Consider the following 12,600-nt stretch of genomic DNA (forward strand, 5'->3'; position numbering starts at 1 on the left):
CTTCACAATCCTTTAGTCCATGTGAATATGCGCCCATCTTGCACCACGGACACGATAAGCAGACACTTGTGTTACAAAGACACTAGGCTTAAATCCTTATGTTTCATTTTTCTTGGACTGCAAATTATTTAAAAGACTCCGCTGAGTCAGACCTCCAGATCAATCAGTGTATTAAAGTATTCCATTCATATGAACTTGAATGGCAGTCTAATGCACAAGTCAGGGTAATATACTGTTAAACTTCTATAATAATTTTATAATTTTATTTTGTAAAAATCAGCATAACTATAAGTCAGTATCAGTCTGGCAACAAACAGCAACCTATTTAAATGTGTCGAATGAACAATTTATTACCAATTATTTCTGGATTAGTATCAAAATATTGCAATGATTGCAAACGACTTCCATATACTGCAAGAATGGCAAGCTAAAAAAAAAGCGATACCCAGTAAAATGGCGGAAATATAATATGTTATTACTTTTGCCCTCTGTATGGGCTTTCAGGCAGCATTTCAACCACTACACCATGTTCTACACGTCTGTGTATGTTCGGTTAGTACGGGTTCGTCTCAAGCATTGGCAGACAGACAGCTGTAACAATTTGTGCTTTATCTATATGTAATGTCAACATAATAATAACCGATTGTCAGACCAAACAAAGCCCAGGACTCGGTTCTGCCTGTGAGGCAAATTCGGGGTGAAATTTTGTTATAACCCAGAATGCACCGGGTTATACACCAATGCATCTTGGGACAAAGAAGGCACTGTCGTAGTGTTGTGGAAAGTCCTTGAACGTGAGATGAATTTTCCTGCTCACAATTCTACAAATATAATTTTGAAAAACTAATAGTGCGCAACAACATTGTTAACAAACGACACTGGTGAGTTACTGCATATTCAGATTGGAAACCGAAACATCTAATAGCTTCTCATTTGCGTCATTGTTTTTGGCATAAGTCATGTCTGTTTGCTAACGTTAGACCGGCTCCATATTATACGTTACAAACATTTTGCTCACTGTAATCTGTATAATGCGACTAAAAGGTGAACTGCTCTCTGTTTGGGATTGTTAATAACTACAATTACGACAGAATGATTGCATAACTTGAAATTCTCGACATTTTTGCTTTGTAGAGGTCGTGTGAGTGCGAAGACAGTGAAAAATGGGAGCTGATAAAAGGTGAGTTACAGCGTTCAGCGCTAGCGAAGTTCGCCATGGTAGGTGTGGCTAAGCATAGTGACAGTGTTATTTTGGTCCTAGTTTAAGTTATTGTCATATCCTCAAAAGGAGTAATAGATTATTGCATTCAAAACATTTGAAACTTAAACAAAACCTTCATTTCAGGTCCAGATAACCTGTGTATTTCTGAAGCCAGCCTCACTTAAATCAACAATTGGATATGTGAAAAATGCCCACTATGCAAAATACTATAGGAAAGGGATTTTTACAGACAACAAACTTAGCCTTAATGATGGCACTTTTACGTAAAGTAAACTGTCTCAACTGAGAAAAAAAGATTTTAATCCATCAGCCTGAAATAAATGTTACTAATTTAATCTCAGAAGTACTGTATCTTGTTAAGGAGAGCTAGGCATAACACTCTCCACTTTGAGAGAAGGTTGCATGTCAGAGGTCTTTTATGTACCTAACTCCTGAAATTAGACCATAAGCGCTGGCCAATTTAGTGACTACTGCCCACACCGCATTGATTGAGAAATTAAGGCTGACTGGAAAAGCCTTGATTCCTGATCTTATCTATGGAGGTGTTCTTTTTCTGGAAATATTTTGTAAGTAGTGCACTACTTAAGACATCTTTAAGTGTTAAACTTATACAGATGTAAATGATCAGAATGCCCTTGTAATCTGCATATACCTCTACAACAGGAGGAAGATATCAGGCTAATTTTTGTTATATTGTTAATCAAGAAATTTTGTAATTCAACTTGCTGCTTCAATAGTATTTGCTTGCATCATACTATAAGGAATAGTCATGTTATGCCGATGTTTTACCTTTCCTTTCAATGTGTTCCTAAATAGGATTAGTCGGACAGAACGGAGTGGTAGATATGGCTCTGAACAGTCCCGCGATGAATCAGAATGGCGCGACAGAAGAGACAGGGATCAAGAGCGAGATCACAACATGCGTCGCTGGGGGGAAGATAGACGTAGTGATCGCTATGAAGGAGGAGATCGCCGAGGATCCAGAGACAGTCCAGAGGTAGTTGTTTTGATATTCATTGACTTTCAATGGTATTATGATGTCTTAGTAAAATGCTTTCTTGTTTGTTGACATTGATACTTAACTGATGTGTTGATATATTTGTTTTAAAGTACAGAGAAAGGAAACGACGCAACAGTGATCGATCAGAAGATGGTTATCACTCTGATGGTGACTACCCAGAGCAGGATTATAGAAGGGAGCCTGGGGAGGAGAAGAAGAGTAAGACCATCATGCTCTGGGGTCTGTCTCCTCATGTCACTGAGGATGATGTAAGTCTTTAGTTTTCTCCTTAAGATATGATTTTTTTTTTTTTGTTGCCTAGTTTGGTTTTTATGTGTGTGTGACCAACAGACTCTGTAAGATGAAATGCCTTTTAAAATGGGGGAGGTTTAGAATAATAACGTCAAAGTATCGTCTCTATGTTGTTATTTAGATTCGTTTTGCCATAGACCAACTGGAGGGACCCCAGCCAGTGGATGTCAGGCTGATGAAAAAGAAAACAGGTGAGAACCAGCTATAAGGCGGACCCCAACCTTTCCCCCAGTGTTTGACCATAGGGCCAATCTGCTTCCATTCAGACCCATTTTCCCATAGCAGCTAGAAGAGAATTGTTACTAGGGAGGGGTTTGAAATGTTGATTTAAGACTTCTCATTTCAGTTCATTAAGGATCTTTTTAAGGTAAGTAACAGCAGCAATATTAGTCTTTTAAGAAAGTCAATTGGCAGACACACACTTTGTTGTTGAGTGTGGTTCAAACAGTGATATTCAGCAGGATTTCTTGCTATGGTAAAACCCCTAAGGAGTGTGGCCCATTTTGTACCAAAAAGGGCCTGGGTCGTGAAGCAGTTTGTGGAAGAGTTTGAATAATATGCCCATGGACTCTTAACTAACACGCCTCCCGTCTATATTTGAATGCTGTCTCTAGGTATAAGCCGTGGTTTCGCCTTCGTGGACTTTTATCACTTGCAAGATGCTACCCGATGGATGGAGACCAATCAGGTTGCTTCACAATCGCCAAGTCTAGTTTTAATCTTGGGGATCTGGAAAAATAACCCAAAAGGCAACCAAAGTGCATTGAATAAGTAGTGTGTAAACTGTACAGATCTTGAAAAAAAACCATGGATTGTTTATTACAGAGCAAAACGATTCCTTATAGATTAATAGATATGATTATATTCATGGTTTATGTGTTAACAAGTATTTTGTTTAATTTACTGTTAAAGTAGTACCTTTTAAAGCTGCAGGTTTGAGACATATTTTGAGTCAATTGTCAGCTCCTTAATGAATCTGCATTTAAGATAATGAACACATTATCATTGCCTTACTGATAGAGTGATAGAGGCATTATCAATGATATTTGAGAGTTGAGTGTAACCTCAGACTATTCTTTTTCTAAGCCCACCCCTGATTAGAAGAAGATTTTTTTTTTTTTTTTAGAAAGTCACCCTTCTCTTAACATTTTTGTTGGAAGCCAATACATGTCTTTAAAACAGTCAAAAATGTCTGTTAGGGTCACATTGTACACTCTGCTCCAGCTCAGTCTGGGCACGCGGGTCCCAAACACCTAAAGAACCCTCTATACATCATGCTCACATATACATCATGTGCCTGTCTTTAACACAAAGGCTATCTGTTGGGGGGTCCCTCTTCCCCTTCTCTCCCTTCCAACACTGCTTGCTCTGTTGATGAGATAAATGCTCACCATGAACACTTGAGTGATCTTTATCCTCCTCTTTCAGAAACGTCTGACCATCCAAGGCAAAAGCGTGGACATGCACTACAGTCATCCCAGAAACAAGTATGAAGACTGGCTCTGCAACACTGTAAGTTAATGATCTGTCTTGGGTTTCACAGTCACATTATGCAAACAATGCTACTGCAGATCATTGCACACACACACACACACACATACACACACACACACAAGTTAGGTCTTTAAATTATAATTGTTGCAGTCCTGTCAGCTAATTTTTTGGTACACCTACATTTGGATAAGAGGTAAAGGTTAGATTGTGTCTCGGGTAAGTATGGTATGCTGCACCAATATAGACTGCCTGTTCTCTGAGGCAGCACTGTTAAGGGCTTTAGTAGGTGTATAATAAAAATGATGTGAACGGTTACTTGCAGTGTGGCCTGTACAATTTCCGGAGGAGGCTGAAGTGCTTCAGGTGTGGAGCAGCCAAAGCTGGTAAGTAGTTAAATCAACAAAAGGCCACTGACAGCAGACATCCGGGCTGCCTGAGGCAGCAGTCCTGGGATGCAACGCAAAGTTTGTGTTTTCGGAGTTGTAGAGGCCGAGTAAAACAAATGATAGTAATTGTTGTCACTCTGTCAGATGTAAGCAAAGTGCATAGATGGAGAAACAGCATGCATTTTTCCCTTCCCACCTGACAATAACACAAAATGGAGACAAAACACAATACACAATAGAGTTTATGAGAGAGCCTATCTGATGTTGTAAACATACTAATTTTTAGTGCAGGTTTTTGACACTTATCACTTTATACCTTCCAGTTCTCTGATTACACTGTTCTGAAGGTTATGTTAATGCACCTCTTACTTCTGTCATTCTCTCAACAGAAAGTGAAACCAACAGTAATACTGGAGTCTCTGAAACTCAACCCAGTGGAGACTTCTATGGCGACAGTAAGGACTTCTATCTTACAGCTATAATATTACATTTTGGAATGAGAAATATCCAATCCATGATAGGCTGCTCTAAAATATAGATTTTTGTTCTGAACAGCAATCATTCTGAGAAATATTGCTCCCCTGACCACCGTTGAAGCCATCATGACAGCCCTGGCTCCATACGCTAATCTTTCATCGAACAACATTCGCCTCATCAAGGACAAGCAGACAGGCCAGAACAGAGGCTTTGCCTTTGTACAGCTGTCCTCTCCTCTGGTAAAGTATTCTTTAATATCTACATTTAAATATTGTCACAATATACTGTTAAGAAGCATCATAATTTACTGCTGGAACAACCAACCACTTATCAGTGGATTCCATTTGGCTTTTCTACTAATATCATTCCTTAGTCTCTAAAATGGGTGAATTCACCATCTCACTGATGTCTGCATTTCACTTATAATTTAATATCAATTCTTTTCACAGGAGGCCTCTCAGCTGCTAACCATCTTACAGGGACTACAGCCTCCTCTAAAACTGGATGGAAAAACAATTGGGGTGGATTATGCTAAGAGTGCTAGAAAGTGAGTATAACAACAACATAGTGTAATGTGTGCCCTGGTTTTTTGTGATAGATGAAAAGCCACCAACTGTATTCTTTCATTTTAAGTTTCTTAAGCACATCTTGAGTTCTTCCTCCAAGTTGCCTCTGGTTTTCCTCAACAAAGATAGGGGGGATTCAGCCATACACAAATTAGACTTTTCGACATTTGCCTGTTTTAGGGACCTTTTACTACCAGACGGGAATCGTGTCAGTGCCTTCTCTGTGGCCAGCACAGCCATCGCTGCAGCTCAGTGGTCTTCAAGTCAGGTAGGCCCACGTACTCTCAACATGACATAATTTATCATCTCCCAATGATATGTCAATGTCGCATAATCATAATTCACACTTTTTTTTTGCCACAACAGAGCTCAGAGGGAATGTCGGAGTACAGCTACTTGCAAGAAGGCTATACTCCAATGTCACAGGTTAGTAGAAGAAAAAAAAAATTGTACCATTATTATTAATAATATAAATTGTAATAAAATATGGCCATTATATCACTGATGACGACACCTAAAAGATGAGACATGAGGTTGTACGTGTATTTCATAGAAATCTTTAGAAAATCGAGCAACAATTATCTGCATCTCCATTATGTACGAATTTAAATGAGGTTGTTTCACACTTCTGTAGCTCAAAAATTAATCTTTGCATTTCAATTAATTACTTTTTCAATAGGAGTACCAGACTTACTACCAGCAAGGAGCAGGAGCCAGCACCTCGCAGGGAAATGGAATTCTAGGAGGTAAGAGATGCTTTCACACTTTACAGATGTTGGCACAGTTATTGACCATTTCATATTAGTATTGGAATATTGATATTGGAAAAATAAAATTTTTTTTTTTTTCAACACATAAAGATCTCCCACTGTATTAATTTGATTCTGTTTGCACACTGCTGTTGAGCATTGGAAAAAATGCTCACAAAGCTTTGCATTTTCAATTTTAGCTGCCCCAGGTGTAAAGATTGTTCCATCTGCAGCTGGAGTAGTAATCTCACAGAGTGCACAAGTCTACCAACCCCATATAATTGCTCAGCCTGCTGTTCAGGTAACACACGTTTTCTTTAACTCTGTAATTACACTATAGTACCATTGTTAAAATGCATTGTGTAACAGTCTCAAAATAACAATTACGTTGATTCTAGGCATTGCCACTTGCTCAGCAACTGGAGGCAAAACCCCAGACAGGACATCTCCCTGGCATTGAGGCTTCGTCTGTGCCTGTTGCCCCTGTAGTTGCTGCCACTGTTACCGCTGCCAGTACATTAATAGCCTCTGGACAGACAGCTGACAACAGCAATGGTATGAGCACACAGGATCCCTTAAAACCTTTTTCTGTTGTAGTGTGATGTGCATAATCCTCCCGAGGTCATTGTCATGTACATTGTACTGAAGTGTTTCCCTGGGTACAGCTTCAAACAGCGAGTTTTAACAGTTTGGTTCTGTAATTTAAGAGTGATATGCTGTTAAACACTAAATTTACAAATAAGTCAGTCTGTACTAGTCCTTTAATACTTTAATTACTGCTGAAGGTGAGCTGCTTAAAGCTCATGAGGGCAAAAGGTGCCTGCTTGTAAACTGGTGTCAGAGGGGAAGCTTAGTTGAGATTAAGGCTGGGAACCCTCACTTATTTATGAATAATGCAATGATATCAATAACTAATTGGTATTTTTAGTTAAAACTATATTTTATAATCCACCAAAGAAGTTTTCTACGGCCTTTGATAATGATGTAATGCTTTACTATTGACAGCTGTTCCTGATACATCCACCTATCAGTATGATGAGTCCTCTGGCTACTATTATGATCCTCAAACTGGCCTCTACTATGACCCAAACACACATGTGAGTAGTGCACAGCCACCTGGCTTCCTGTCATGTTGATGACAGTCACAGGAGTTTATATTGTTTTGATTATGAACATTGTTGTTTATGTCCTTTCAGTATTACTACAACTCTCAGACCCAGCAGTATCTGTACTGGGACAGTGAGAAGCAGACATATGTACCTGCCTCAACTGACGCAAATGCTGGACAAAATGATAACGCAGGCAAAGAACCAAAAGAAGGCAAGGAGAAAAAGGAAAAGCCCAAAAGCAAGACTGCTCAGCAGGTATTATCATAAAACCTATTTCAGCACTTATTGTCTGTTATGCACATTCTACTTCTGCTTTCATGTAGCCTTTTTGAAAATGTTTCATATTTGAGTTTTATTTTTAGGTTTTAAGTTCATGTTCAAATATATTTGATACTTTCAGATTGCTAAAGACATGGAACGGTGGGCTAAAAGTCTCAACAAGCAGAAAGAGAACTTTAAGAGTAGCTTTCAGCCTATTAGTCAAGAAGAGAGGAAGGAGGCAGCAGCTGCTGATGCTGGCTTCACACTGTTTGAAAAGAAGGTAATCCAGTGGGATTTAATATCTGAAAAAGTTCAGATACTACATGTATATACCTTAGATCTAAATGTGCTAAATGGATGGATTGATGTATTTTTTTTATTATTTATTTATTCTAGCAGGCAGGAGCTCTAGACAGACTAATGCCAGAGATGCCAAGGGCCCCTGAGGAGGAGCCACCAACCAGCTCTGTCAACACTTCAAAGGTGAGTGTTTTTTGGATGCTGAACTATATCTTGGAGGGTTATAACAATTATTGTCAATGTTATTTTAGGTAAATTGGAAATATATGTGCTCAGTTATATTCAGGTGGTATTTATGGTAACAATATTTACACTTGCCTTTGTTTATCCACGGTGTGGTTAGTGTGGCCTTGTGGCAGCCTACAGTGGAGACAGTGACCCTGAGGAGGGGCTAGCAGAGGTTGATGGAAGTGACGGAGGCCAGGACAAGCTGACAGACTGGAAAAAGTTGGCCTGCTTGTTGTGTAGGAGACAGTTTCCCAATAAAGAGAGTCTTATTCGACATCAGCAACTCTCTGACCTCCACAAGGTAACATCACACATATATTGTCTTCAGACCTAAATAAGGGAAGTCCAAAGTATCAGCAGGAAAAGTGTGAGCCCCCATTCATTGAGGTATTCATCTATTCACTGATCCTTCCTAGAAAAACCTGGAGGTTCTACGCAGATCCCAAATGACGGAAGCAGAGCTGGAAGAGTTGGAGAGGAAAGAGACTGAGGTTGGGCTCAATACAGAATCACCCAGCTGTTAGTGTGTCATGTTGTTCCTCTTTCAGAGTGACTGCATTTGAAAATTCAAAATGTTTTGATTCTTCTGGTGAATAGATGAAATATAGAGACAGAGCAGCTGAGAGGAGAGAAAAATATGGCATCCCTGAACCCCCAGCGCCCAAAAAGAAGAAATTTAGCCAACCAGCACCAGTCATGTAAGCGACTTTGTTTTACTTAAGGTACTGTGGAACATGCTGTTTTCCAGTCCTTGTAGGGCAGGGGTGTGTAAATATTTCCCTTTTTCCTTTGCAGTAACTATGAGCAGCCCACTAAGGACGGCCTTAACAGTGACAATATTGGGAACAAAATGCTGCAGGCCATGGGCTGGAAGGAGGGGAAAGGACTTGGTCGCAACCAACAGGGCATCACCACACCCATTGAGGTATCCACAGTAATTATCTCGTGGTGTCAGTGTGTATCCAGTATCCATCAGCATCAATAACTGTATACCTCTTTTAAAAAGATCTGAAGTTTGTGGTTCTTCTCCTCAGGCACAGATGAGAACAAAAGGAGCTGGACTTGGCACTAAAGGCACCAACTACACCCTCTCTGCTTCAGACACGTACAAAGACGCAGTCCGCAAAGCCATGTTTGCTCGTTTCACTGAATTGGAATGAGACATTAGTCTCAAGCTCAAATGATTGATCATCATGGCCTGCAGATGATTTGCTCCAAGGTTTCTGCGTAAATAAGGATGGAAGAATTGGCATGGAAGCAAAAGATAGGTCTTTCTTCAATGATTTCACTCCATATATGATCTATGCCTCTTGCCATAAACCAGACCATAGAAATAATTTGTAATGGAGGCATATCAAGAGAGTGAATGACATAATTTATGAGTTGTACATATGCACAGTAAATTTACTTCCCTAGGTTACAGATTTCTTTTGTATTTCTTCTGTCGTAATGCCTTTTTTTGTCACAGCATGTTAAAAAGATTGTACAGTTTATACAAATTCTTTTGTTTGTACATGAAATAAATTACATAAGAGATTACTGATGGTGTTCGATTAATCACAAAAGGCGGGAGTGTGTGTTTTTGTTTTTTTTGGCTTCCTAAAGGGTTCTTACCCCTAGAACCCTATTGTTTTTGCTTCAGTTTTATTATTTATACATATTATTTATAATATGTTGCTTACTTTGTCTCCTCCTCTATCTGACTCATCGTCAGCCGTCATATATTCACAGCTGAAACCTTCTGCATTTTAGGAACATACTATACATTATATGAAGAAAGCCTAACTCACTGTGGTCAGCATGCAGTTTTTAGGACCTTTCATCATGGAAAAGGTGCATGTCTGCATGCATGTCTTCTGTACAACTTATTTAGTGGTAGTTTTAGGGTGTTGTAGTGAGATTGTCCATCCACTAGAGGACCCAGAGTAAAAGCCATGTGCTGACTGGCATCCACCCTGCTGAGGTGTCCTTCAACAAGACACCAAATGATTCCCAGCTCCAGTTCGGTTGTTGACTTTGCAGCCTTATCTTTCTGAGAAGGTGACACCAAAAATATGTTTCGTCAGTGAGACAAGTCATTATATATAAATGGAGTGAGAGTGTCCGCAGGTTTTACCACATACGATTTAGATCCAGCTGTTCATGACCCATCTTGTATTTGGCCTGGCCTGTTCCAGTCTCTTTCCTACCTGATGGGCTTTCCTCTTGTTGGAGCTTTCACTGTTTCAAAGAAAGACATGGTGCCATGTAATACGCCTGAGGTGGGTTTTCTTAGCAGTGTAGTGGACTGTAACCAGAATTTAAAAAAAATAACTGTCCTGTCTTAATACATAGTGAGAGTGTGAGATAAGGTGTGGAGGTCTGTTTCAGAGGCACAGGAAATGCCGTATGTGTCTTACTGCATTGTTTTATTTAACAATGACAGGCAGTGGTATTCTGTGATATGCCAGGGAAAATGTCTAATTTTCAAGTTCCTTTATTTAAAATACTATTATACTAACATTTGAAACATTAAGCATTAAATTGAATTTTGAATATCAATTTGTATTTCTTTATGTTAAAAATATTGACAGGATATGACATATTGATAGGTCTATTTCAAATAAATATGCAATACATCACTCCAGCACTGTGACCAGACCTGGTATAGGCTGAATAGAGCATCATATTAGTCACAGACCATGCAATGCTCAGGATGGTTTCTCTTGTGGCTGTTCCTTTCAGGCGCCTTTCTACAATAATATAAACACTCCACTGGAGACTTTCTGCTTATTTACACACGTGACCGGGGTAAGTATCATATGTACTAATATGGATGTGCGCATGAATAAATTCTGTGTTGTCACAATGGGGCGTTTCTCTGGCTCAGATAAAACACCACACCAAAGAACTAGTTGACACGCAGAAAGGAGCATGTCTCTTTAACCTGTCTTTCCTGTCATTTTCAATCCATATTTCCCTGTAACTGATGTTTAATACAATGTGATTATTCAATTTTTTAGTTTGAACCCAGATGATTAAGAGACAATCTTTAAACACAGTGTAAATGCGAATGTAAAAAATAACCTGTTTGTTTTGCTCCTGTGTATCTTTTGTTTGAAGAGCTCGTCAGCTCAAACTCTCTGTTTGTTAGCAGAGACAGATATTTAGTAGATACTGTATGTTTCCGTTGTCAGACTAAGAAGTGTAGTAAATTATGTTATAAATGATATTGTTCCTTCATTCAAAGAGGTGGTCAGTCTGCCTGTCTCTGTGCTGGCCCCTTATATAAACAGTGTGTTACACAATGGAAACATAATACAGTACATCCCTTGGGTTTGTTTCATGGACCTCATGGAGTCCTGTCCTTTTGATATTTCCACCTCTCAGGGAGAAATGTTCTGAACCTCACATCCACCTCTGTTACATAAATATATTGCAGCAATACATCTTGACTCCTGTGGTCTTAGAAGGAATCTCTGCTGTTACATTCCCATCCTGCTTTCTTGGAAAAATCACAAAAGCCAAACATCCATCTGCAGCACCAGAAAGATGAGCAGTGCCCCTCTCTCTATGAATGGGCTTACGTAATTCTTTTCAATAAATAAACTGTAAATTGATCAAGTTCTGCTCATTGCTTAAGCAGATTTTAGCCAAGGTGCCTTTAGCATCATTGAGTAAGCTTGCGGCAGGCAGAATTAAGTTCAGGGCAACATGTTCTTCATTTTTGTTTAGTAGAGTTTGATTCCACTAAATGTAATTTAGATTATTGTTAAATATCACTCCTGATTCCAGCAGACAGCACCAGGAAAATTTGTTTTTCTTAAGGATCCTAAACCCAACGGCAGAGTAGAGTTTGGTTACATGTCTTTCTTTTGTTCTGTGAACACTCTGTATCTGTTCTTTGTAGTTACACGCTGCCAAACACCACACCTAAAAACCCAGCTGGGCAGTAGAACAAGAAACAGTGACTGGTATGTTAGTCCAAGTTTGCGGCTCTCATGAACTGCCATTGTGTTCCATGTTGCTATTTCTCCTCATAGAGTTAGCATTGATTCCTTAAATAACTCAGTCATGACAGTAAAGGGTCAGAGTCACGTGGAGGTGACACTTCTCCCACTAATCCATAGAATCAGCGGATGTGTTGGTTTAATTAATAGGCCAATATGTAAAAAGGCAGTACTTAGTTTCTATTTAGAATTTACTTTTTGCTATCACATTTTCAGTTTTTAATAAATTGTTTAAAAAGATCTATTTAGAGCTTATTAATTTATTCTTGTGCAGCAATAGTCAAAAACTGTACTTTAGATAAATAACATAAATATAAAATAAAACATACATTTTACAGTATAATGTTTGTTTATACTCTTTCATAATGTCTATTTTCAATCATGTAATGCACCATGTAAAAATGTTAATATCCCTGTTTATCTAGTTGCACTGGTCTTATAAATAACCACTATTTAGCAACGCTGCTATCAGAAATGCTATATCACACATTAACCACAGGATTAAGT

At 38.9% G+C, this 12,600-nt stretch overlaps 1 protein-coding gene across 1 annotated transcript; it reads left to right on the forward strand.

Annotated features, from left to right (window-relative positions):
* Positions 1-762: 762 nt before the first annotated feature.
* LOC111222869 (RNA-binding protein 5-like) lies at positions 763-9,633 on the forward strand. Its single transcript, XM_022746759.1, has 25 exons — positions 763-881; positions 1,135-1,180; positions 2,039-2,219; positions 2,333-2,491; positions 2,656-2,725; positions 3,149-3,222; positions 3,963-4,046; positions 4,351-4,411; positions 4,804-4,869; positions 4,970-5,130; positions 5,341-5,438; positions 5,638-5,725; positions 5,824-5,883; positions 6,137-6,203; positions 6,407-6,507; positions 6,605-6,761; positions 7,212-7,303; positions 7,403-7,570; positions 7,716-7,856; positions 7,973-8,059; positions 8,220-8,405; positions 8,521-8,595; positions 8,702-8,802; positions 8,900-9,029; positions 9,139-9,633. Exons 2-25 carry the CDS (start codon positions 1,164-1,166, stop codon positions 9,262-9,264), a joined length of 2,550 nt encoding a protein of 849 aa, XP_022602480.1. The 5' UTR covers positions 763-881; positions 1,135-1,163; the 3' UTR covers positions 9,265-9,633.
* Positions 9,634-12,600: the final 2,967 nt, after the last annotated feature.

The sequence above is a fragment of the Seriola dumerili genome, unplaced genomic scaffold (genome assembly GCF_002260705.1).
Source record: "Seriola dumerili isolate Sdu_G_001 unplaced genomic scaffold, Sdu_1.0 BDQW01000109.1, whole genome shotgun sequence".
Lineage (NCBI taxonomy): Eukaryota > Metazoa > Chordata > Actinopteri > Carangiformes > Carangidae > Seriola > Seriola dumerili.